This window comes from Agelaius phoeniceus, chromosome 1 (assembly GCF_051311805.1).
Source record: "Agelaius phoeniceus isolate bAgePho1 chromosome 1, bAgePho1.hap1, whole genome shotgun sequence".
Classification (NCBI taxonomy): Eukaryota; Metazoa; Chordata; class Aves; order Passeriformes; family Icteridae; genus Agelaius; species Agelaius phoeniceus.
Genome location: NC_135265.1, coordinates 110,652,197 through 110,679,565, shown reverse-complemented (window position 1 = coordinate 110,679,565; position 27,369 = coordinate 110,652,197). Strand labels below are relative to the sequence as shown.

At 40.3% G+C, this 27,369-nt stretch overlaps 2 protein-coding genes across 3 annotated transcripts in view; both read left to right on the top strand.

The window, feature by feature from the left end:
* Window positions 1-13,881, top strand: part of LOC129125906 (ras-related protein Rab-10-like) — a 32,688-nt gene extending 18,807 nt beyond the window's left edge. For both annotated transcript variants that reach the window (XM_077191247.1, XM_054641610.2), the window contains 2 exons: window positions 4,252-4,353; window positions 13,508-13,881. In XM_077191247.1, the coding sequence (XP_077047362.1) occupies window positions 4,252-4,353; window positions 13,508-13,582 (177 nt within the window). In that variant the 3' untranslated portion in view covers window positions 13,583-13,881. The remainder of the gene's footprint in view (window positions 1-4,251; window positions 4,354-13,507) is intronic.
* Window positions 13,882-20,886: 7,005 nt separating this feature from the next.
* GAREM1 (GRB2 associated regulator of MAPK1 subtype 1) overlaps window positions 20,887-27,369 on the top strand; it is a 102,450-nt gene continuing 95,967 nt past the window's right edge. Inside the window, exon 1 of the mRNA XM_054640768.2 lies at window positions 20,887-21,391. Within this exon, the coding sequence (XP_054496743.2) occupies window positions 21,271-21,391 (121 nt within the window). The 5' untranslated portion in view covers window positions 20,887-21,270. The remainder of the gene's footprint in view (window positions 21,392-27,369) is intronic.

Sequence of the window (27,369 nt, the reverse complement as noted above, 5' to 3'; positions counted from 1 at the left end):
AAAAGTCTTTCACTGAGTGCCAGTTAGGAAATTCAGAAGCCATGCTATGACAGAAGAAACTGGGATAATAATTAAATATTGCAGGACAGCGTGTCCTATATACCAGTAAATTTTGCTACTGCAAACTGTATGAATCTGTTCTCTGGAACTTGGAATTAGCCCTCCTGTTATGCTTTCAGGCATGGTGAGTCAAGCAGGATGTCTCATGTTTGAAGAAAAACACCCAGATAGCTTCTTGCCAATTATATAATCCCAGATTAGGAAACTTTAAAAAAATAACATCAACTTTTGGACAACATTACACTCCTGAGAGTTCATAGTTCACATGGAAGATGCTGTCAGTGTTAATGTACCATATCTGTGTACAAGGAATAAAGTTACTGAAAAATACATGTTGTAGTCTCACACAAAGCATGCACTGTCAGAAACCTAGAGAGTCACTGGATGCATGTGCACCAGAGGGCAGTAGTAGGGTTTTGCTTAGGGTATTAACCATGACATTTTCTGACTTATGGGTCCTTAACCATGCAACCAAAATTCCTCGATGTAGTATTTTTTTTTTTTTTCAGAAAGAAATCATTACGTCCTCCCCAGTGAGTCTGCTTTCTAGATTTTGCCTGTGTTTGACCTTGAGTCAAGGCAACTCTTCTGTTATACTACTTCTTCTTTTAATATGATTTACAAGTGCTAAAGGATCTGACTGAATGTGCTGGAGAAAGATTCTGTTAGCAGAGAGAGAGAGAGACACAGTAATTGTCCTCTCACTCTAAAGAAGAAAATATCCTAATTGAGAGGGAAACAGTTTAATTCCAACTTTGACAAATAATAATTTCTAGTTACGTATTTCATATTACCCTGATAGAATGAGCTTTAAAGTGCTGTTCTGTTCAGTCTCTTGCAGAGAAGAAGTCTAGGTTCCCTGGGAATCTCATAATCTATACTGGCATTTCTGTAAAAATCTGTTATAACTGAGTGACTATTGTGTATAATTTCATTTCAGTTTAATGCTGAGAAATTTTTTGTTGTTTCTTTTTGCACAAAATCATGTAATAATTCATTTTGTACAAACTTACGTAATTGTGATCACTCAGAAATTGACATACTTGATTTTAACACTACGAAGTATATTTTTCTTGTATTAATTGCTTCTTATTCACTTAGATAAAAGTTCTAACTCAACCTTCTTAGGCTCCTCTGTTCAGCCCCCAATATGATTATCATTTTCATTGGAAGATAAAAATGCTGAAGGTTATATGACTTGGTAGAATGTGGCTGGTTTTCTCCTATCCAATCTTTCTAACAGAAAAAGCCAAGTAAAATCCTCTTTCTTTTTTTTTGCTTTTGCTGTCTTCATAGCTGAACCTGATTTATAGTTTCAAGGCTATAAATCAGGTTCAGCTATCAGAGAGATATCACAGATCTCTCTGATTCAGCACTAAGAAATCACACCAGCACTTTGCTAGGAAGTAGTATTAGCATTACTTATTTTATTGTTGTTGGTAAGATACAAGCTTATTTCAAGACAAGTTCTCCAAACTGTTATCAAGGATATTATAAAATATCATTTCTCAGTAGCATAATTCCCACATGTTTGTAAATGTATTTAGGTATTTTATTTATGGATCTATTCAAGATGCTCCCGAAGGGAAAAAAAAAAAAGTAGTTATTTGAATACACTTTTCTATGGTCTTTCAGAGAGGGAGTAGCCATATACATGTTCATACTTTCAACTGCTTTACCACTGGACCAGTGGGGGTTTTTGCGCTGAGCTACACTTTTGGAGGACTTGCTTGCCACAAAGTTCAGCAGTATGCAGAGTGAAGTTAAAAGATAGATACATTAGTCTTCTGTGACCAATATTGTGCACATATAGAGAAAATGGGGGTGCATTGATAGGTGTAGTGGGCAATGTAGTAACATGATGCAGAGAAGGGTCAAGGTTTTTTGATTTGATTTGATTTGATTTTTCTTTTCTTTGGTCTTCACAAATAGAGCTTGCTCCCAGACCCCTGCAGGTCCCTTCTTGGTTTGGAAAGGAGCAGGTCAGCCAGCAGTGTGAAAGCTTTGGATTAGAAATTGCTTAGGAAATTTGGATGTGCCCATAGACATGAGGAAGTTCTCCCAAGTGTGCTGAAAGAGCTGATCATTGTGATTTGAGCCACTGTCAGTCAACTTTGAAAAATCGTGGTGGTTAGAAGAGATCCCTTTTGATGCTGTGATGTGTCTTTTAAAAAAGGCAAGGAAGAAGGTTCTAGGAACTATAGGCAGTCAGCCTTGCCTCAGTCACATTGTTTGGCATCTTCATTGGTGATTTGGCTGATGATAGAAGGAGATTTGCATGTGACATGAGATTAAGGGGCGTGACTGGCACACCACATGGGAGAACACCAGTTCTGTGGGACCTTGATAAACTTGGGAACTGGGCCAGCGGAAACATCGTGAAGTTCATGAAGTGCAAAGATTTGCACCTGTGATGGAATAATCCAAGGCATGAGTCAATGCCCTGCCACAAAAGACTGATGAGTTACAATGAACACCAGCTTGAATATAGGTCAGCAGTCTTCCCTGATGGCTTTAAAGGTGTTGGGCTACATTAGAAGGATGATGGATGGTGGATCTGGGGAAATTATTACCCCCCTTACTTAGTGCTGACAAGGCCACATGGAATATTGTGTCCAGCTTTGGCTCTCCCATTTCAAGAAGGGTGTTGAGAAACTGCAGCTGGTCCAGCAGACAGGTATAAAGGTGATTGGTGTCTACTACTAGTATTCCATGAGGAGAGGGAGCTCGATAAAGAGCAGGCTAAGGAGCAGTTACTGGTCTGCTGCAACTGAAGTGGCACTAAAGGAATGACAGAAATAGACTCTTCTCTGTACAGACAGACAATAAACAGATGGGGAGCAGACAGGTCCTGGCTTGGGAGGTTCAGGTTGGAGTTGAGGAGAACCAGTTGCACTAAAACGTTGATGTAGCCATTGAAGAGGGTCCCATAAAAGCTACAGAATCTCCATCATTGGTGGATTTCAAGACTTCTGTAGGAAAAGCCATGGCTGACCCAGTATTGTGTGGGCAGTAGCCTCATTTCAAGTGGCGTTGTCTTTCCAAATTATTTCTGCAATTCCATGATTTAAAGGGTTGGTATGTGTTCATCAAAGTTTGTAAATAGGTAACTTCTAGGAACCTGTTACATGATACAAGGAAGGAAAAGGGCATTTAATAGTAGTTTCTGTGTACTTTATAATCAGTGACCCAGTAGTTCTCTCTACTTTATTAGCCCAGTATTCTTTTATTGCTTGTCTTTTTCTTTATGAACCCTTATGCATCACTGTTTTGTACTGGCAATAGTTGAATGATCTTAACTTTCTGTAACAAGTTGCTGCAGTACCGAAAACAGTTCACAGCAGTCCAGTGAGTTTCAGAATCCCTTATGAAGTTATGAAGTGGTCTCTGTCTAATGAACCAGTTAGATCTCATCTTTATTTTCAGAACTGCAATTTATTGTAGCATTTTGGAAAGGAAACCATTTTACTTACTTTGGGTTTTTTTTACCTTAAGTGTAATCTTTATTATATTTTGACTAAAACTCTGGAGTCTGATTATTGTATATATATTGTGTTGAGGTTCTTTTATTCATGCCAACATAACTCAAAGCTATCTGTAATGGAAATACACTGGAAATAAGACAACAGGAGTAAATTAAAGAAAACCAACCAAGTCTATGCTGCCCATCTAAGTATTTTCTCTCTTTGCCTTTTACCATAATATCATTTTACATGCATATGTTTTATTTGCTTGTCTGTTATCTCTGTGCTTCTCTCTGTCTAGCATAAGGGAACATCTCTTTTTTTGTATTTCATCCTGCCACTTTTTTTCAACAGTTCTTGTCATATTTTTATCTGCCGGCATTCCATTAGTTTCCTCTAAATAATTGCTTAGGAGACAGTTAATTTTCCAAATAAATCAAAACACTGAGAACAGACCCACTGGATTTTATTCTTGTTATTTGCAAGTAAAGATTGGTTTAAAAAGCTGTTTTGAAAACACACAAATTTTAGAAGAATGTTTTAAAAGGTACCAGAAATTTATAAACTGAGGATGAATATAGAGTACTTTACTGAGCAGTCATGTACTTAATTAGGGTTTTTATGGAGTGTTAGCAGTCAGAACACCTTCATATTGCTTTCTACTAGTATTAGGAACTGTTTTTTTTCTTGAAGAATGTTCATCCCATTTCCTGCATTTGTTTTTCAGCTTGCTTGGGAATACGGAATGCCATTTTTTGAGACCAGTGCTAAAGAAAACGTGAACATCGAGGATGCATTCTCAGTCTTGACTAAGGAAATCCTGGAAAAGGTAGGCTTCTTTTCCAAGGAGAAAGAAGATGGGAGATTTTTCTTGACAGATTGGGTAAACAAGGTTGTAACTACAGAATAGATTAAGCAAAGCACAGCTGATGCTGTTTTTGCATGCTGGAGTTAGTACTTTGGGGGGATCCTGTAACTGCAGGCATACAGAGGAGGAACATGGGGGAGAAGAATCATGGGAGAACAGAAAAACAAAAAGGTGAGCAGGTACAATACAGTTCAGAGAGAAAGTGAAAATTCAGGAAGACTGCATTTGTGGCTTTATTTCCCATACTTTCCTTTAAGGGTGAGGTTAAAAGCTCCCAAGTAGTTCCACTTCTGTGCCAGGAAGATTCCTTTTTCCTCTATGTTTCTGCAGAGTGTGCACACAGTGAAGATGCCGCATGATGATGAAATCAGTGGAGCTTTTATGTTCAGCAATCAAATGTTTTATCCAAGGTTCATAGCTGTTTGTTTGGTTGATTTACACTAGTGCTTTTGAAGTCAGGGCCTAAAGATTTGAGTTAATTAGTGCTAGAATCAATATTGTATCTGTCAGAATCAGCATCTCTCTAACTTGAGTGTGTTGGCTTAAAGGCCCTTACTCCTCAAAGTTGCAATTCTTTTGTAGGACTGAATTATTGTTCATTAGCTCTGAAAATATTTTGCATTGCAATTTATTTTTAGGCAGCAGAATACTATTTTAGACTTTAATAGATGTTCTTCATGCAATGTGTTATCACTGCCATTCATCACCAATATTAGTTGTACAAAACTAACCTTCCACTCCAAATACTCTTCAAATCATAATAAAGATAAATGAGCAAAATTACTGACAAAGTCACAAGTAGCAGTGTTTTGATTAAGTAGCCATAGGGGTTGGTCAGGGGATGGTGCTTCTAAATTGGGGTCTTGTCATACTACATATTAACACAAGTTGTAGTTGGTTATTTTGGGGGAGGAAAAAAAAAAGGCAAAAAAAAATTTTGGTTACTTTGACATAAAAGTGAAGCTCAGCAACTGAACAGTCAAATATTGTTTAGAACAGGAGGATAATGGCAGGCCCTTGAGTTACTGAGCTTGTTGGAAAAAAGTCTCAAGTAAAATAACTGATTTTGTTGTAAATGAAAGAGACAATGTCTACTGTAAATAGAGAATATATTGTTAGTATGAAACATGAAAACTACAAAACAATAGCACTGAACATAACTGCTGCAAAGACAAATATGTGTGAAGTGAGCATTTCTGCAGAATGTGTTTGGATGATAGCTAAGAGAATTCTCTGCACATGCAGAAATGATGTTTGGGTATTTTTCCCGTTAAGATTGCCTACACTTACTTTACGGTAAGTGAAACTTCAGTATTGCTACTCACCTTCATGAAAATTCATGGAGTTTGTAGTGTGGACATGGCAAAAAAATTCAGGCCACGTTGAACATGTTACACTACTGCTTGGTTTTAATTAGAACTGCTTTGAACAGTTGTATGCTCTGCATGTATGTGTGTTTGGAAAGTGTGCCCATGAGAATTTGTCATATTTGTCTGTAGTAACATTTCACCTTAGCTAAAAATATTTGGAATCCTGATGCGGCATCGTGTACCATTACTTTGGTGTATAATTTGCCATTTTTAGTAAAATGCATTTGTTGATTTAAACAAGAACCCCTTTAGCCCAATTGGTTTTACCACTGGCCTGATAAGAAAGAGTTTGCTAGGAAAAAAAAATTCTACTATACAGTTTCATCATGGTTTTCAGGTTCGACAAAATAATTTGCCTGTTCACAAAACTGTGAAATCTGAATGTACTACTTGAATTTTAACTTCCTCTAACTGATGAAATTTTGGAGAATGGAAAATGCAGTAGCAAGTGTGACTAGTAGCTGTGAAAAATGACATGATAGATGCCAGTCTGAGATAATTTCAGTCATACATCCATTTGGTAGTGGTGAAATACGTATTTGCTGGTTGTAAAAAGGAGATACAGCTTTGCACAGTATTTTGGCCCAAGGCACTTATGCCTGGGGATATCAGGCATCCCTGCCCTCTGCAATGGACCATCTGTCCCAGACTGATGAGATGCTTCAGTGGAAGCACATCATTGCTTTCCCAGTCCCACAGAAGAAAGGAACTCCCTAGGACAGTCTATTATGGCCACGCTTTTGGGAAGTGCGTGAAGCCTACTCAGAGATAAGATAAATAAGCAGGGTAGGCTCGCAGGCAGTAGACCATTCTCAGATGCATTGCTGTAGACTGTATTAATCTGAGGAAATCTAGGACTTTTTATGTACATTCTTGCTTGCCATCTACTGTGGGCATGTCCTTAGTAACTTCATTTACACAAAGCACTCCTGTAGATGGGGAAGATTGATGTCCAGAGTTATAGAGCTCATACAGAAGTACTAAACTTCTTGACTCTTTCAAAATTTAGAAAAGGTTGTGGTTCAGTGGTGGGTTGGGGAAAAAAACCATATTAAAAGTTTCATATTAAAGACATTTAAACAACACAAAACAAAAAAGCACAAGTGTTTCAGTGTATTGTCACTATTTTGTACTGCATTTTCCCATCTTTTTTGCAGTTTGTCTTGTAGTGGGCTTAAGGGGGAGAGAAGACTTCTGTATCCCAGTGATCTGGATAACTAAAGTGCTGCTTGACCTTTTAGATACTTCTCATCTCAGCTATTCTATGCTGGGTCTTGGTCCTGCAGCTCTAATTTACATGGGCAGGCTCATGAAAACCATCAGATTTTTTTTTGAGGGTTTTTTTTTGCTTACATTGGTAACAACTAAGGAGTCACGCCATATTTCTGAGAACTCACAATTTTCAAACCAATCAGTTAATAATAACTGAATGCAGAGGAGTTTTAACTTCCTCTGACTGATGAGTTTTTGGAGAAGGGCAATAATAACCAATTTGATGGTATTGAAAGGCTGCTGTGGAAATAAATGTTAATGACATAGATTATTCCAGGAGTTTGCTTAGGCATGTATAAATAACAGTATTTTATTTATTCACAAGTCTCATGAATCTCAGATATGCCTAAACCTGTTCATTAATAGATGACAGCTGTTCTTTGACAATGCTTCTGGTTGCCAGTGAACTATTTGAACTTGTGAGTCAGTCCTCTAAAAACAACCAAAACCAAAAAAATACCACCCAGAATGCAGTTAGCATTTGCCCTTTTGTGTTCTTTGGTTTCGTGCCTGGCAAGCAGTAGTGTTCTCAAGTAGGTTTTCAAAAAAATATTACAAGCCTTTGTATATGTCCTTTTGGGTGTGATTGTTGGTATTTTTCTAAACTAGGATCGGGAGAGAGCTCCATTAAAAAAAAAAAAAAGAAGAATGGAGTTGTCACCTTTTTCTGAAAACTGCAATAAAACTAACCAAAACTTATATTCTGCCTACCTCCCAAGAGTGATTGACTACTAAGACTATTTTAATCATATTAAATAAACACATATCTCCTGAGTAGAGAGCAGTGAAAATCCATTTAAGACCTTGCCCTGTGCTGTTGAGAGTAACATTTAATGTTTAACAGCTGGATGTCATTTGAGATGAACATTCAGAAGTAGCAGGCCTCAATTTTGCCCTTCCTTCATTTCTTTACACTTCTTTCCTATGGCAACAAGATTGTTGTGATTATACTGTGTTTTCTATTCCTTTGCTCTTAAAGTACCTTTGGAACTTCTTAGCTGATTTTAAACAAATTTGACAGATCAAACTAAAAGATAATTAAGTTCCTGAGTAGTTCCTTGAAAATAAGGTGAGAGGCAGAGTACTCTGCAGAAGGAAAGTCTCCAGCATTAGTTCATAGAATATTAGAGACCACTACACAGAGAGACTGAAAAATGCTTCAACCAGCTACTCCAGCTGGAACTTGCATCACAGATATCAAATTTAATTCACTTCAAGACCTAAATCCATAGGAAATCGGATTTCATTATTGCTGAGGTTCATGGAATTGTTAGTTTGTCTAAAAGATCCCTGTGTCTCCAGCAGTGCATACTCGGTGTTTCTTTATTACCCTTAGTCATGCATGGAGCCCCAGGCTTTATTTGCCCTTTATTTATCTTGTACTGACCACAGAATAATAATTCCTTCGAGAGGGTTTTCATAATGCTTGTACTGCTGTATTTTTTATCCATTTTAGATTTTTATCTCCTTAACTTTCTTAGTAACATTAGGTATATTCAGCATTGCACATGTGGGAACAGAGGTACAGAGATTAAAGCAAAGAGGATAAATGGTACCAACCCACTTAGTGCTGGCGCAATGTAAGGCAAAATTTAACTACGCTATCTTATTTAATTTTTTTAAAGTCTGTTCTGGACATTGAATGAGCCAGATATTTTTCTGGAAACAGTAGCATATAATTAGGCCATGTAAATCAAAACTTAATCACATCATCTGTGTATAGGGGATGAGACTCATCTTAGCATGCAATCTTAGCCAGCTAAAATTTGCATGACTGGTCTGGTTGTCTGGAATCATCTCTATTCAATGGAAAGAGATGAGTCTTTAGTATAAAATTGTGTTTTGGAGGTGCCTTTCTCCCTCCATTGATTATGGAGGCCTCCATATCTCAGCCTGTATGGTTTCATATGATTCAAATAAAATAAATTAAACTCCAGGAACACAAAAAAAGAAAGTTACAGACTTGGCTCACTTCTGGCATTTGCTTCTGTGGGATATTGACTTTGAAGATATATTGCTCTCTTAAACAGAGTTTTTATGATGCAACTATATTAAATATCACCTAGATGATCTGTAGGGTTGAGGAACCTCGCAGGAGATCCACACCTGTTTTCTCAAGTTTGTGAATAACTAATTGCAGGACAACATTGTTACAGTCTCAATGGTAGTAACAGGAGAGGGAGATAGAGCCCCAGGTTTGCCAGTGGGTTAGATGTTTCAGACATGGTGGAATAGCAGGCTTTGGGAGCAAGACCTTCATCAGCATTCCTTGAGGAATGTAGTCAGCAGTTGGATCCTGCTGTGCCAGACCTCATATCCTCCTGTCCTGCTCCTGTACCTGTTCCCACCGTGACTGATTGCCTTCCCTGCTAATATATCCCTAGCCCTTGCTTAGTACTGCTTGTGCCATGTCCAGCCTATTGTGATTGTGAGACACTACTCTCTTGTATTTTGAACAGGTAATTTGAATTCCCAAATATAGGGGAAATACATAAAAAGTGTCGGGACTATTAATAACTGAGCTCTCTCTAATGGTAGGTCAAACACTGAAGTCACATGGGACTTAACTTCATGAAGTTCTCTGCCAGTCTTTGTCAACTATCCCCATTAAATATAAACAAAATTATTGCAGTAATTAAGGAGGATCATTTTTTAATAGGAGTAAAAATCCTCAAATTTAAAGAAGTTATAAATAATAGTAACCTCAATTCCATTCTCTTCTGTTTTCCTCCAAAGCTTCTAATTTTTCAGCAAGCACTCTAGGTCTGACTTTGACTGGGAACATGATATGGATAAAGTAAAATCCTGTCACTCTTTCAAACCCACAGTGAGCCCCACCTTCAAAATAACTTAACCAGTATCAAAATACCAAAAACTGGTGCTAGAGAAGGTGGATCCACCATTACCTGAGTAGGTTTTCAGCAAGGAATGTGCAGCTGAGATTAATGAAGATTTATATATTTACTCCATTAGAAAACTTTCAGAGAGGTTGTTGGGTTTTTTTCATTACATTTTCCTTTGTATTCTACCCTAGCTTTCTTGCCTTGATTAAAAAAAAAAAAAAAAAAAAAGGTAACTGAGCCATCTCATCACAATTCCTGTGTCTAGGTATCTATTGCATGCCAGTGATACAAATTCTGCTTAGAAGTGGGCAGGAGAGACAGCCAGAAGGGAAGTTTTAAGCAGGAAGTTTAAAACTGGCTTGCAGAGATGCCTCCCAGTTAGGTGAGACATGTCTGCTGCACTATTTAACAGGAAAAACTAGTATTTAATAGCAGGAAATTTCAACATCTTACTGAAATCACTGCAGGGTACAGAGGCATCTGTGTCCGTGGCGGTATTTTCAAAACCTCACTTTGCCCAAGATACTGAAGTGGAAACTCCAGCTTCTTGGTACCATTTTGGTTCTTCTCACCTTTTCAGTTTTTGGCTGTTTGTTGGCTGACTTGTGGAGCAGTGAGTTCCAAGCAGCTGAGCTGAAATGTGAGCTGGAAGTGTTGGTGTTCATGGAGCCCTGGAGGAGGAATGCTGCCTGCCTTGTTCTCACAGGTGGGAGATTTGCATACCTCCCTGCTGTAATTTCGGGAGAGGGGGTGCCCCACCTCTCCCAAGGCTTGGCTGAGGCTGAGCACTACGTGGGATTGCCCAAATCTGATCGTGGCTTCAATGCTTTATGCAGGACTTGACGTATCTCTTTAGATTATGAACGTGCACTTTTTAAATATGTGTGCAGCACATTTGCTTAAATGGATCCCAGACCCTTATTTGCTTCACAAAGGCCCTATATGGAACAGTCTTACAAACTGAAGTGATTAATAGTCCTCAACTTTTAAATTAATTTTAAAATGACTGTTCTTTATTTGTGGAGTGGTGGTTCTTGTCTGTCTGTCCTGGCTAGTTTGTAGATGAACTAACAAATAATGATTTTAGAGATTGTAAGAACTGTTTCATTATCAAATATGTTTCATCATTCTTAATCACTTAACTGGATCCTTGCCAAGGATACATGAAGAGCTTACTTACCATCTAAAAGTACTATTGAGTAGTAAAATGCTAAGGATGCAAATTAGTATCCTTAGTGTTTAAGGAAATGTAAGTTTCTCCCCTTTGACTGGAAGTTTGGTCTTGAAGTACAATCTGCAACATCTTCAAATTACCTGCTGTTTCCTCTAAGTAAGTGAAACTTGAATTTTGAAACTTACACATAGAAAGTCACAGGGTAATTCAAATGGGGATTTTTCTAGAGCTCTTTTACTACCTAAACTGATTGTTTTCTCCAGAAAAAGCATGGGTGAAACAAAACCTATTTAGTTGATGTTCACAACAATCAATGCTCAGTGTTATTTCTTGGTCTCAATTGAGTGAAATTAAATTTCTTACTGTACCATTGTCTTCCAAAGCTTTTATTTTCCCCTCAAAATCTTATCTCTAAACCAGAGTGGTATCTTATTTTTTGAGATGACAAGGTTATGTTTGTGTAATTTTGAATCTGCCTTGCTCCCTCTTTTAAAAAGATTTTCATAAAAAATTATTTTACAAAAATGTACTGTCTATGCTTGCAGACTACCAAATACTGTCTCTGCCTAGCAGAAATCATAATAGCCACACCTGTGTAAAAAGTTAAAACTAATCAGAAGCTATAATGCTGCATGTTGGTATTTCTAGGAATTCTCAAGGGTAATAAAAATGCTATGCCTTTTGGTCCTTCCCACTCAAAAAATAAATTTAAAAAAAGCCAAAAAACCCAAAACAGACAAAGAACCCCAAGTAAAAGTGCACCTGCTGTATTTCTTCCTTATGTGGAGAATTCATTATGACAAGAAATTTCTAAAATCAGTAAGCAACAGTCTTCAGATATTCTAGTCAGACCATATTTGCTAATAATTTTGCTGATGACAGCTTCAGCATCCATCCTGGGGATTAGACACCACTATACATTTCCTGCCCTCTGCTCCTTCCTCTATCCATCACTTTTGATCCCTTCCCAGATGTTTAATGTTCTCCCCCCAGCACTATGCACTGTGGAAGCCTCCCTGGGTCCCTGCAGCCTCAGGGAGGAATGAGCTCAGCCACTCTTTGTGGGGACAGCTCTGGCACAACGAGGCCAACACTCTGGAAGAGCTGGAACTATGGCTACAGAAGGAAAAAGGAACCCAATTCCATGCATCTTCTCCAGAATTTTAAGAAGTGATGAATATTCTTAGCCAAAGAGGCATAAAGCTTATTTGTAGCATGGGGGAGACTTCATATTTTACCCTCATTCTGATGCAGCTGAGTAATTTTAGATGAAGCTTTCTGGATGTAGTCAGTGTTCAACTACCCTGTGACTTTCTATGTGTAAGTTTTCAATTCTGAATCATGATTAGTACTGTACTACATTATGCCCTTTTTTCCCTTCTTCCTTTCTTTTTCTCCTGTGCTTTGGATTTCATTCATTCAGCTTAGATTGTTGGAAGCTTTCTTTATTGTCAGACATGGTTGTTTATGGCTGTTGGGTTTGGGTTGAGAGAGGAATGTGGTGAATCCAGAGGTTGTACTTATTTCTCTGTGCTTGGTTGCTAAACCTGCCAAGACACAGGCAGCAGAGTGGCAGGTAGAAAAGTTGGGGCTTTCATTTTCCTGGGCATGTGACAATATCCTGTGTGTCTTTGTGCCCTAGTTCAGGGTTCAGTGTTCATAGTTTCAGAGAACAAGATTGCAACATGTTCTGCATTGCACAACTGGGTTTGATTGTTTCTCTGGTCAACATTAATTATCTAGTTGAGTTCATTGCTGAAAGGAAGAGTCCTGGTTTTGATGATTTTCATTTTTGTTACAATCTGCTTTTGCAATCAGTACATAAATGTTTTACAAGGGTGGAGTGCTATTTTGATAGTTTATCATGATAAAGACTGAGCTGTTTCCATTTGGGGGTATTCCTGGTTATTAAATAGAGGCAAGAAAACAGAATTTTACTGAATTTCACAAAACAAGTTAACATCCTTTATAATAGTTAATAGCCTGTGCATTTTCTTTAGTGAGTACTAATATTCTGTATTACCTGTTCCTTTCAACTGTACTTTTCCAACCCATGCTCAATACTTCAAAGACAATGGTACTTAACTGAAAATTAGCTAAAATTTGTAGTCAACAGAAGAACCTGTACTTATAGAACAGTTCATGTGAGTAAAGATTTACAGGATTGGCACGTATGGTTTGTAGTGACTCCTCAAAAGACATTTTCTGTTCCCTTCAGATTTAGGAGAGGTGTTTGAGGCAGCTAAAGAATGTAAAGATGCCAAATGGGACTTGTGTAGGCATCAGTTTCCATCTAATTTATTAGAAAACTTGAATAATTTAATTAAATATTCAAAGGAAAAACATATCCAGTGACTGCACCAAATATTTTACATTAAAGTATGTGAAAAAGCAAACTTTTCAACCGTTGTGTTCTAGTTATCTTAATGAAGTGTTTGCTTTTGTTTGTTTTTCAGAAATCCGGTGTATTACATGACTTAGACGTTGTATCTCTAAATGAAACTAAGAAGAGAACCTGCTGTGCATTCTAAAATACTGTTTCTTATTCAGTTTTCTCTTCAGGAAATATCAAGTGTTACAAAGGAACATATAAGATTTTAAAAGTGAGCCTGTAATCCAAAAATACAGTGTTTAAGCATTACACAGACATTGTCACCAAATTTTTTTATATGTTTATATTATATTTTCATATTTTTAATGTGAAGATAAAACAGCTATCTGATTTAGGAATTATTAGGTGCTTTACAGGGTGACAGTGCTTGAATGTAAATGTTTGCAGAAATGAAGTCTTAAGTGTACTAATTTTCTGTTATTAAAAAAATACCCTTCACTTTTTTTGTGTGTTATTTATACCAGATTTGCAATACAATGAACATTGACATCATCACACAAGCAACCTTCTGATATATGAAATCATATAACATCTCTTTAAGTACCTGATATTTACTGCAATCCCTTAAGACAAGTCTCAGAGAACTTTTGGCTTGGTTTCTTTTATACTAATTTCAGACACATACATGCTACTTTAATACCCTTGAATAGGGACTCTGCAAAGGTGATGTCTGAAAGAAAGGGATAAACCATATAAAGATTGGTGTCATAGAATGGTTTGGGTTGGAAGAGAGCTTGATCATCTAGTTCCAGCCTCCCTGATATGGACAGGGACACCTTCCACTAGAGTATGTTGCTGGACCTTCCTAAGAATTCTGAAAGCATGGAACAACAGAATACATCTAGCATCAAGTAATAAGAATAATGTTTCTGTTATTTAAATTTCATAATTCCTTAAAATAATTTACGTGTTAGCCGCATACCTGCATTTTCAAATGTTCTTTTTGTCACAGATGATCACAATGAAAGGCTTTCTTTGATATTGTGTTTATTGTATTTATGTTGTTTTCTCAAAGTGTAAATAGAGGAGGTATCTGATTCTGCTCACGTAGATTTGTTTTATACAGACTTGTAATATCTTTAAAATCTGTGGAGAATATCTTATCTAATTTTAAACAAGGACAGAATTAGGATGCTGGTTACTTTTTCTTTAATCAAAAGCAAAGCAAGCACAACTCAAACCTGCAAGATAAGCAAAAAGAAAACATAGGTCAAGAAATCTAAAGAATTGTGGCGACTATACTGTCTTCTTTTTGTCTCCTTGCATAGGAGATGTGGTTGTTTTATCATCATTTTAAAGGACTAATGCTGTAGTGCAGATCCATCCCAGCACATCCAAAGTAACTAGCCCCACTGGCTTACTGTTCTGAAATGCCACTAATCTTCTGAAATACTCTTGGTTCTTCTTGAGGGCTGTTTGCAGATTGTAATAATATCAAAATATTACTAAATTTGGTATTGAGAAAGGGAGCTCAAATGGAGCACGTGGGACCAAATGTGCCTGAGCATAGTGCCAGGTTTATACACCCCTAGCCCAGTTAGTGTGCCTGCAGAAATGTTACAAAAGGATGGGCTGGGCTTTGTATTTACAGCTGCTCCTGACTACTCATCATGGCCAGTCACTGAAGCTAGTGCTTTTCACAAAATATGAAAACAAGGAACAAAGGATAGTCCCTGCCTTCATTAAAACCATAGCAGAGGGAGGAAATAGTGCTGGAAGGGATTTTGAGAGTCTGTCTGGGTTCTCATCATATCTCAACCTCTGATCAGCTGCCCCTGATGAAATGCAAGAAGCTGGTCAGAGACCTGCAGTGGTAGAGATTTCAGAGTGTCTCTGAGTGGCAACAGTCCTTACTTAACAGGTCTGGTTAGCAGGAAATTTCCTAATACCTAACCTAACTGGTATACATGGAAAGTAGGTTCTCCCTTTCCTCTTGATGCAGGCGAACACCTCTACCTGCTCTCTTCTCTTCTCTTCTCTTCTCTTCTCTTCTCTTCTCTTCTCTTCTCTTCTCTTCTCTTCTCTTCTCTTCTCTTCTCTTCTCTTCTCTTCTCTTCTCTTCTCTTCTCTTCTCTCTTCTCTTCTCTTCTCTTCTCTTCTCTTCTCTTCTCTTCTCTTCTCTTCTCTTCTCTTCTCTTCTCTTCTCTTCTCTTCTCTTCTCTTCTCTTCTCTTCTCTTCTCTTCCTTTCTCTCTCTCAAGAATTCCCAACCTTCCTACCTTCCCTTGTAGTTTGGATTTTCAGAATTTTTGCCCTTTTTGTCTCCCTCCTCTTAGGGTTCTTCAGTTGGTTCTCAGCTATCCTGGATTGTAGACCTCAAATAGAGCCGACTATTCCAGTTTAAATAAAAACGGATAGATTTAAATTGTGTTTTCATTATCTTACTTGTGATACTCCTATTTATGCATTACAGCATCAGCATAACACTAGGTAGCCTAGCACCACTTGTGATCCATAGAACTGCTTTTTTTTATCCTGCTACCTACTTGTGCAGTTGATTATTCCTTTGGATGTGTAAAACCTTCTGTTTCTCCTTGTTCAGTGGCATTTCAGTTGCTCCAGTCTGCCAAGATCCCTCTGAATTGTAATGTGCTCCAAGATAGTTGGAGCTCTTCCTATAAATACTGTCTCCAAAAGAAGTGCACTCTGTTCACTCATCAATGATGTTGATGAAGGTCCTGGATAGTTCTAGATCCAAGATGGATCTAAGTGAAATTCTGTTTGATGTATCCTTTCAGCTTTGTAGTATTAATTATTTCCAAATAATTTCATATTTATATTGCCTAGACTGTTCATTTGGAGTTGCTTTTGTAATAGGAACACATTATAAGAAGCTCTTATGATCCTCAGTCTTTCTCCCCATCCACAAAGCCTGTTAAAACACCTTTATTTAGTAGAAATTCACTTGATCAGTTTGTATATTAGAGCAGTTTGGTATTTCCTTCCCTCCTTTGAGAGAGATGCAATTCCTTTTGTGTTTTCTGGAACCTCATTCTACTAATTCTTGGAAATAATCAGTAGCAATTTTAACGTAATTTGAACATAAAGGAGTTTCACCAGGTTCAGTCTGTCCAAGAATCTTTAATTTGTCTATGTATTTTCCAGTTTATTTGTTCCTTTTTCTCACCTTAGACTTCTGTTGGTAGTGGTAGAGTGAAATCAATTTGCCTTCTAAAATTCAAGGATGAAGTTGAAAGTATCAGCATCACCAGTGATGATTAAATAGTTTCCCCTCTGTGGAATAAGAGACCATTTTTTCCTTAGTATTGTTACTATGCATCTTATCAACAGGCTTGCTATCTTTAAAATCCAATTTTCCAACTTTCTGGGAGCTTTCAGGGTTTGTCCATACATAATCTATATATTTATTAATAATTTAGTAATTTGACCTACTTTCTATTTTATTTCAGGTCATTGAAGATCTCATGGATCATCCAACTTAATCTTTATCTCACTTCCTTTCCCTCCTCTGTATAGATCAAATTCTGAAGTTTTGCCTTTCAACAGTAGTTCTATGATAAACTTTCAGCTGTCCTAAACTCACAGTTCATCTACTGGCTTTCTAGATTTAAGCATCCATGTAATTCCTCCTTCTTTTTCTAACAATGAAAATATATTTAAAAGGGTCAGATTAACTTGTAATTTTGATTTCTTCTCTTTATAGCTAATGAGAATTTCAAGTAAGGAATTCCTTCAATGCATTTTTCCTTCCTGCAGAGTTTCCTACTACTTGTGCTTAGGTTTGATCCAGTCCCACCTGAGGGAGGTGCAGATACTCAGGTTCCCATGGCAGGTTTTTGTAGGTGCTCTCCTTTTCACATCTCCTGGAGCAAAACACCTGCCTTTTTCCAAAGATACTCAATGTAGAGTACAAGAGTGTGCCAGTGGGGAATAAACACCACTCTAACTAGAAAGGGCCAACAAAGGTTCAGGTTGGGCATCAGGAAAAATTTCTTCATGGAAAGGGTTGTTAAGCATTGGAACAGGCTGCCCAGAGAGGAGGTAGAGACACCATCCCTGGAAGTGTTCCAAGAAATAACTTGTGGTACTTAGTGCTGTGGTTTAGTTGACAAAGTGGTATTCGGTCAAAGGTTGTGCTCAATGATCTTGCTGGTCTGTTCCAACTGAAATAATTTTATAATTCTGAGATTCAGAGGAAGAAATTTAGGATGTCTGAAATGATCACTGCATCTTCTGTTATGTCCCACTTTATTTGTAAATATTGGAAAAATTGGGCCTTTGGTATAAAAACAAAAATATAGGAACAAGGAATGCAAATTATTGGGGCTTTTCTTGAAGAAATACCAAATATTATGGTTTCCCATGAAACTTACTGTATAAAGCTCAGTTTCATTTGATGTATGCACACAACACTGTAAAGCATGTTACCAGACTCATACTAAAATGAATTTGTTGTGAACAGTTCCCTTTCAGATGTTAACACATATATGAACTGAGGATGAAATGGTTTAAAAATAATGTTACTGGCAGTGGAATACATACATACTACAGATTTGACAGACTGTTGCATAAATGTGTTGTGAAATCAATGTACAAGTCAATTCAAAATGCATTTAAGAATAATTTCAGGGATTATTCTGGGTCATTTTGCCACTGCTTATGGGGTTTTATGGCAAGAATTTTCTGTTGATTCATAAAGACTGTCCCTGAACACCACCTGAAAGGCACATAGACAAAAACTAAGATGTTGTGAAACTGAGGCCCTGGCCCTAGGGTAGATTTGCTCTTCAGGTCTGGTGGCTTCATTAGCATTTTACACCAGTAGGAGACTGCTAAGAGATCACACTAAGGCATTGCTAGACATCAGGAAAATTATCTCTAAAGTGTTAATTATACATAAGGCGCAGTTAGAACAAGAAATTTCTGTTATGTGCTGGTGATTTGAATGCCATTTATGTACTATTAGAATATATTCCAAGGAGGTGGAGCTGGAGTACAGTTAGGACACATAACAAAGTGACTCCAAGAGCAAGACATTTAAATATTAGTGAGCATTATGAACTCTCTGCCTGGAGACAACTGAATGAAATTTAGATAGTATCTAGAAGTTACAATTTTTTTAAATGCACATTGTTCCAGTAAAATGGTTCAGAGTGGGCTGGTTTTTTCACGGGTTGGAGAGAGCACAAACACAGTTATAGGAAGGCAGATTAAAGGCCCTAGGACATCTAGTACAGAAGAATGAAAAAATGTTTCAAGAAAAATCAACAGTAACTATTTCTGCATGAAAGATGCTTTTCTTCCCAGACAGCAGAAGTGCATGATGTCTGAGAGAGACACATGCTGTGAGATGGTATCTCTCCTGGAATTAATGGTACTCAAGATAGTGTTTAAGAACAATTCCTGACGGACTAGTGCTTCAAGTCCTGGTGAATCTCAGTCTGATCCGATCTGCTTCATTTTACATACTGCACCTGGAAACCTCATCAAACCTGAATGAGCTAAACCCATGCATTCCATATTTCAGCAATAATGCTCTTAGCAACAGTGCTCAAGTTCACTGATGACACAGAGATGTGTGGAGTGGCTGATACCTGCTGGGAAGCAGCTCTGAGGAGAAGGACCTGAGGGTCCTGGTGGACAACGAGCTGTCCATGAGCCAGCAGGGTGCCCTGATGGCCAGGAAGGCCAATGGTATCGTGGGGTGCATTAGGAACACCATTGCCAGCTGATCCAGGGATGATCTTGCCCCTCTACTCAGCCCTGGTAAGGCCACATCTGGAGTGCCGTGTCCAGTTCTCAATACAAGAGAGACATGGAGCTTCTAGAGATGGTCCAGTGAAGGGCAACAAAGATGAATGAGGGGCTGGAGCATCTCTCTTATGAGGACAGGCTGAGGAAGCCAGGCCTGTTAGCCTTGAGAAGGGAGAAGAGATAACTGAGGGGACTTTAAAATGTTTATAAAGTGCCTGAAGGGAGGCTGTCAAGAGGATGGAGCCAGGCTCTTCTGGGTGATGCCAAGCAAATAGGACAAGACGCAACAGGCAGAAACCGAGGCACGGGAAGTTCCCCCTGAATGTCAGGAAGGCCTTCTTTACTGTGTAAGTGACCATGGACTGGAACAGATTTCCCAGAGGAGTTGTGGAACCTCCCTCAATGGAGCTATTCTAGAACTGTCTGCATGCAATCCTGTGCCATGTCCTCTGGGATGACCCTGTTTGAGCACAGACGTTGGACCAGATGATCCAATGTGGTCCCTCCCAAACTGAGCCAGTCTGTGATATTGCTTTGCACTTCAATAGCTTGATTCACTGATGTTGCTGAAAAGCATTTGGTGAACTTGGTAACAGGAGAAATATTTTGAAAAGAAATATATTTTCAAGGTAAATTTTAAAAAATCTTAAAAGCTATCTATTCTGGTAGGTAGGATCTAACAGCAGAAAAACCTTCTTTGTAAAGAACGAAGGTTTTTCATAGTGTTGGGAAAATCCAGTGCCACACTTTAGAGCTAAACCATGGACCCTCAGTAGGATGAGCTTCAAGCCAACCTTGATCCACATAAAGCAAGATAACTTGGGTTTTCTGTAATCTCCTATGTCGACTAGTTTCCACGGGCTTTGTTTCATCTTGGAGGCCATGGATAAAGTCCCAGTCTCTGCGGCAGAGCAGAACAAGAGCGCGTCTGTCTCAGCCCTCCTCGTGCTGGCAGTGCTGTGCCACCAGCAGTGACAAAGGCACGCAGCAGTGTCTGGCCCTTTACCCAGGCCATGAGGAAGGGTGAGCTGCGGGAGGGCTCTGGAGCCACAGCTCCTCCCGGAGCTCTGCCATCCCCGGTAGTCTCAAGGATAGATAGAGAAGCTGGAGCCTGGAGAGAGATGTTGGCTGTGGATGTTGTCAGTCGTTTCGCTAATCACTGCAAGGCACTTTTATTTCTCTAGTCAACAGTAAAGGCTTAAATGTAGCCAAGTTTGCTGCAATAAAATAAACAGTTTTGACACAGAAGGGAGCAAAATAAACTTGAACACAGTACAGTGCAACCACCCAGGAGTTTTGCTGGTTTCACTTCCCAGAGTTTTTGCAGTCTGGCAGCCTGGAGATCAAAATGCATAAAATAAAGGATAACATTAAATAAAATATCTTACGAAGATCATATAAGATTTCATCACAGAAGCCACTTTGAAGAACGAATATCTGCAAACCTTCCCATGGTGTGAAGACCTTTGAATACGCAATGTGTGTAATACCTGCGTGTGCAGTAACAGTGCACAGCCTGTATGCATGAACTCACACGTATATACATGACTCACAGGTGAAAACTAAAATAAGAGATGCATAGCCCAAGTGCGGGCTGCACGTCGGGCGAGCGGTCGGAGGGTGGAGTGAGAGGGACGGGCTGGGCGGCTCTGGCAGGCTCTGGCTCTGGCTCTGGCTCTGGCTGTGGCTCTCCGCGCCGGGCGGGCGGGCGGGCAGCCCGGCACTTTCCTTTTCGGCGCGGGGAGGAGCGGCAGCTGCGCAGGCGTTGCTCGCACCCTGTTGATTAGTCAGTGCTGGGATGGCGCTTCCTGGGCCAGGCGCGGCGGCGGCGGCGGGCGGCCCCAGCCGGTCCCGGGGGGCGGCGGGAGCAGCAGCAGCCGCAGAGGCAGCAGCAGCCGCCGCAGCAGCAGCAGCGGGCGCCCGGCGGGCCTCCCTCTCTGCCTAGCCCCGCGCGTCCCGGGCGCCTGGCGCGGAGCGAGCCCCGCTCCCTCCCTCCTTCCCTCCCTCCCGGCGCCCCCTCCGCCGCCCGCCCCGCTGGCAGCCGTCCCGCCGGGTGGGAGCACCCCGCCGGCGCTGCCTGTCTGGCTGCTCCCTCCCCTCCCGGGCCGGGAAGATGGACCCCGGCCCGCCGCTGGGCTGCAATCTCAAGGACGTGAAGTGGAGCGCGGTGGCCGTGCCCCTGGACCTGCTCGTCAGCACCTACCGGCTGCCCCAGATCGCCCGGCTGGACAGCGGTGCGTGGGGCGGGGAGCGGGGCCGGGAGGGCGCCGGGCTGCGGGCGGGCTGCCGGACGCGGTCCCGGGAGCGCCCCGTGCCTCCCGCGGCTCCCGGGAGCGCTCTCCCGGCGCTCCTCGGACTGGATCCGCCGCTGCCGGGGCTCGGTGCGAGGCTCCCGCTCGCTGCGGAATCCGCCTTGCTGTGTACCAACATATCTGGGTAATGTGCCCCCGTGCCCCCTCCGCGGGTGCGGAGGGCAGCTCGGTGCAGCCGCTTTGCTGTCGGCAGCCTGCCCCACTGAGAGAGGTCCTCGCCCTCCCAAATTAAGCGTGGAAGGGCACTTTCAGCACTGGAGACCCGGGGTTTTGATGAAGTGATGCTACAACAAGGCCAAATAAGAAGGGATACAAAATAGCCAAGTGGGCTAAATCCCTTGTGTTACAATTCCCTAAGAAGGCCACGGACCTGTAAAAAAAAAAAAAAAAAAAAAAAAAAAGGAGTAACATATGAAGCCTTTGCAGTCTCCAGACAACTTTTTATTACAGTTCACTTGGGTGCTCACCTGCCGTTTCCAAGTGTGCAGCTTTTTGTTTACTCCAGGAAATATGAATCAGGTCTGACAGAACAGCTATGACAGCACCGTTTTACCGTTCCTAGATCCATGCCTTGAAAAGTAATGTGTCGGCACAGAGAACCAGGGAAATATGGGAATTTTTTTATAAAGGCTCAGACAGCTGCTTTGTAATAATGTGTATGTATGTGCATGGTAGCTCCATGAAAACTGTCCAGCACTCTAAAGGAATGCAGAAGATAACTCACAAATTGTAAAAAAAATCTAGGCTTTTTAATTCATTAGCTTATGAAGTCACCATGTACTTTTACAATATAATAGAACAGCTATTGATTTATCAAGTTTTGTATTGATTTGAAAAGTTAAAAATGAGCGCAGGCATTATCCTCTGTTACTTCCCAGTGTACAGGTCAAGACCAAGACTGTTTTATTACTTAACTGCAATTTCCATACTGCAGTGATGATTTTTGACTTTGCCCCTGGATTATGCAGTATTTTTCCTTTCACTCATAGTACTTCCTCAGAGCTGGTACTCAGGAGCAGGTTAAAGAAAAGGGGTTTTTTGCTTTTTTTTAACTGCATCTGCCTGTTCATCATACTGTCAAATGTATGTTGTCCTGTGAGAATGGCAAAGCTGGTATGTTAAGGAGTTCCTCGTGGTAATACCTCCTGTCACTAGGAGCAGCTAAGATGGCCTCCAGTCACTGCACTTAAGGCTGTTAATTTACTTGAGGCTCCTGGCACTGACTCAGGCTGTAACAGGATGTATATATATTGATGACTTATTAATTTCCCTCTCTGTGTGTTGCACCTCCAAATTGTCTCCAAACTCCTCTTGTCTTTCTTCGTTGGAAGGTACCTGAAAAAGCTTTGTGGGTAGAGAAAGTTTATGGCTTTTGAAGCAGGCAGCTCTTGGGGTTTTTCTGGAGGGGAGTCCTTGTGTTGGAGCTGTTGATGGGAATATCCCATAATTGTTGGGGAGACAAAGATGTGGCATTTGTGCAAAGGCTTCTTTGTCCTATGTGCCACATTTAAGAGCATATGCACAGGCAAGTGGATGTAAACAGACCCGAGCTCTTCTGCCCATGCCCTGAGATGGCCAGACAGGAGGCAGCTGTTGGTGTGGGTGTCCTGCTGTAGTGGTTCAGCCCTGCACTAAGCCCTGCCAGGAGGCAGGCTCAGGTGGGGCTCTGTGTGAAGGGCTTCTGGTTGGAGCTGATTTAGGACTGCCTGGTTCAGCAGCTCGTGGGTCTGGTTTTACCTACTCAAATGCATGTACTTTTAACTTGGGGCACTACAGACAGCAGACAAATCAATATTTTATAAAGAACGCAGACGCCATGGTCTTGGGGATAGGAAGAGATTGCTTTTCCTTTTTCCAGAGAAGCTTGTCTTGCAATAAGAGAAAGCAGCCATGAATCAGTGCATAGCCTTCTAAAGGAGGAAAGTTGGGAATGTGCAATGCTTGTGGAATTGACTGGAGCACGGGCTGTTACGGGCTGGTTGCTCTGCATCCCAGTTCTTGTCTTGCAACGTTAACAAGTGGAGCTCTATTGGAAAATTTCTTGATGCAACGCTGAAGAAAATAAATGCAGAGGCCAATCCAAATGTGTGTCATCCAGTGCTTCGGAAGTTTAAGGCTACCTCTGTTAGCAAGGCAGTGTTGTCTGCCAGTTTTATCAGGGTGTGGCTCTTATCTTTGGGTCAGGGTTTGTTTGCACAGAAATGCCCTCGTGTCTTCTTCAGGTGCTGAATTCCTCTTCAGGTCAGTGGAAGCTGCATGTGTTCATGCTGTTGGAAATCAAACCACCTGTAGATGTCTGTCTTCAGTCACCTTTTGATTCTGTGGTTGGCCTATGTCTGTAGCAGCAAGTTGTTTCTTGGCTGTTGTTTCATTTTTCACGAGGCTTTGTGAAAGCCAGAATCTGTTTCTTCTGGCAAACCAGGATGTAGGAGAGGATTGTAAAGCTGGAGCTGTATTCTCTACAGAAGATGCCAGTCTTACTGTGTTGTTTCTACATTTCTTCATGGAGTTTAGCACTTGGTGGATAATGTTCTTAGATGACACCACACAAGATGTCCAGTTTTGCACTGTTGCTTCACCTTCTGGCCTTTCAGTATGAAGCGGAAGAATGGGTATGATCAGTTCAGTTTTATTCTTCGAGCTTGGATGTGCAGCTCCTGGAAAATTGCCCTAAGTAATTCAGTTTGATTTCTTGACAGGATGAAGTTATGAAATATTTATGTGTACTAAATTTGGTCCTCTGCTGAGAAGGGAGGGTTTTTCTTGATGGTATGGGAGGAAGTAGTCTTTTGTTACATCAAGATATAGTTGGAAGTAGTTAGGCATTCATGCCTACCTTATCCATCTAAAAATGATAAATATATCAACTTCTGGGGTTTGGGGTTTTTTTCAGAGTTTGAAAACCTGAAAAACTTTTCAGTTTTTTTTTTTATTTTTAATTTTAAGACTAGTTGTGTTTCAGGTTATGCTTTTGGGTACTGTTAAGTCATAAATCAAATTTTTTTGGTTTCAATGTGTTCATGTGTTTTATTGTTTTCCTGGTGAACATTGTTATATTAATTGAACAAATAGACTGAAAGAAACCCAAACTTGTCACTTTGAAGGGAGCAAATGGGTTTTGTATGCGTTTTTTTCCCAACCTCCATAACAACTTAAATATTTCTAGATGATAATTCAGATACAAAACTGCTAAAAAGTGCTTGAACACCCTACCAGAGAAAATGCATGGACTTGATCTCACACTGTGGAATTCACTGAGTGGGCTCTTTCAGATGAAAAGAAGCAAGACTTGAAGAGCAAGAGAGGAACGTGCTTTGTGCTGTGTTTTTCCTGTCCTCCCCGCTGTGTGCCCCCTAGTCCCGATTTGCATTGTCACAGCTGAATACCACCCCAGTGAGAGACCTGTGGGTGGGTGCAGTGGGGGAAAGATTTTGCTCTGGGAACCCGCAGCAGAAAGAGATCTTATCGCAGTGTGGTTTTTGCAACGGGGCAAAAGGTGAGCATGGCTGGCCTCTGAGAACCAGGGCTGCACGTGAGCCTGGGCTTGGCTCTCCTCAGACCATCAGGAGAAAAAGCTGATGGCGAAGCTGGGACTGTGTCTTGTTGCTAGTGCATAAATGATGTTGTGCCTGGTGATCTCAGGGCTTTAGATTTCTGGTAATTATTTTTCTAAGGATAATTTTGGAGGGTAAAAGAGAAATGCTATCAAGGTTAAGATCGAGAAAATATTGCTTTGCATAGAGCTGAGCTTTAGGCCAGGCTTTTTTTTGTAAGCTTACTGCTCCCTTCAGACTCATAAGAGCCTGTCATTCTTTTTTCTTAGTGGAACTCCCTTTTTCCCAGACAGTCTTGATATGTTTTCACAAGTAAGGATCAGCCTTTGCTCGTAGGTATTTTTTACCCATATACTGAATGTGAACTGGAAGAGTTCACAGAAATTCTCAGTTTGTGTACAAAGATTAAGGTTTATGGGATTAATAGGCCATGTGGTCCTGTGATTGTTTTTATTTTTTTCCTAAGTGATATCTTGGAAAAAAAAAAAATGTGGTGGTGCTGTTGGGATCACATACAGTGGCACTTGACCTCAACTGACAGAGAAGTGATTCCCTACTGTGCATGGCAGTGAAAACATCCTGAACTTTCCTGTGAAGGAGTTGATGGATCTCAGTGAGCCACCAAGGCAGTGAAGGAAATTCTTCCTTACGCATTGTAAATGTACTGTAAGATGAAGTGGCAGAATTGGTGGCTATAAAGAAAAAATCTGTAAAGGAAAAATCTGTAAAATGGGTAACAGATTTAAAAGGTGATTTTCTTCTTTCTTACCCTTAAGTGAACTCCTGTGCATATCAGTAGTGGGTGAATAGTGAGTTTGTACTGCTGTTGCTCCTGGGGACAAAGGGATTTTATTTAGTTGTATTTCAGGTTCTCTTTTTCTCTTCCATTTCAAAACTTTCTCATGGTGACAACTGTCTGCCCCAGTCTTGTTCAGGGGACTATTGTTCTGTTCAGCACATTACTGCAGAGCTGATTCCAGTTCTGGAAACTAAGCACCCTCACATCTTATCAAAGAAGATCATACTCAATAGAACAGCGTGGCCATGTACATAATGAAAATTTTGCATTGCGTCACTACACAAATGTGGGTTATCTGTGCAGCTGAACAATACTTTGAAACTACAAAGAGACTTATTCTTTAAAGGTCTGAATGCTGCTATCCGTGCTTTGATTGTCTTGAATGACCTCCTTCTTTTGCTAAGCTAGTGCAGCATGTCTCAGTAGTCTGCTATTGAAGAAATCTTTAAAAGGCATCATGTGGGAGTAGGGCAAAGCTTTTGAACGGACCAGAAAGAGGTTTCAGATATGCTCAGACCCTGGGTAATGGCCATGATCTGATTGCCAACTGTAGGTGTGGCTGCCTTGTCCACTGAGGTGTGGCAGGTGATAGTTCTTATGTATGGGGCAGACAAGACAAGTGTTTGATTTGGCAGCAAATATCCTCAAGATCCATTGTATCCACATGGCTTGATTTCTTCCTGAGGTGCTGAACAGCTTTGAAACTCTTGACTGTTTATACTGTGTGTTCTGCCATTCAAGAATAATTCCAGTAGCATCTCCTGCTTGCTTCCTCTTCTTTCTACCTTCACAGTGCAGTCTGCTCTTTCCATCAAGACAATTGAATGAAAAAAACAATTGACAGGTTGCCACTAACCACTGCTCCTGGGTTTTTGTTTTGGTTGGATTGGTTTTTTCCTTTTCCCCTGCTGGCAGAGATGTGTTCCAGAAACATTTTAGTGAAAAAGCTTTTAATTCATTTAAAACCTGCAGCTACTGAACGGTGTCTGTGAAGATTATCATGCCTTTCTGGAGATGGAAGCCAGTAGCTTGGCAAAACCTGCTCCCAGGAGTATCCTGGGAGAGGGTGAGATGAATAAAGAGTTCAGCATCATACCCATTTTAGTAGTGTGTATTGTGTGTTCTTAACCAGACATTTGAACCCTTGGTAGTGTGTTAGGGCTGCTAGGATGGAAAATAATTACATTGCTCTTACTTCTTGTGTGCTTAATAAATGTTCATATTCTTCTCTGTTATCCAAGGTGTGAAAGTACTAGCTCTTTGTTTCAATTTCTAAAGTTTTGACTTTGTGAGGTGAAGCCTTTGTGTACATAACTCGATAAACACTTCCTGGATAATTATGTAGTCCAGGTATTGGAAGGTGAAATACCATTAGTCTTTTCTTAACTGGAATTCAAGTGCTATAACTAAATTCTCCTCCACACACACCCCCCCCCCCCCATTTAAATTACATCTAGCTTTCAAATAAAGCACAAGGTGCCCATAAAATCTAAGGTATTAAGGTGCTTCAAACAGTTAGTCAAACCCCTAAGCTTAAAACAAATGTA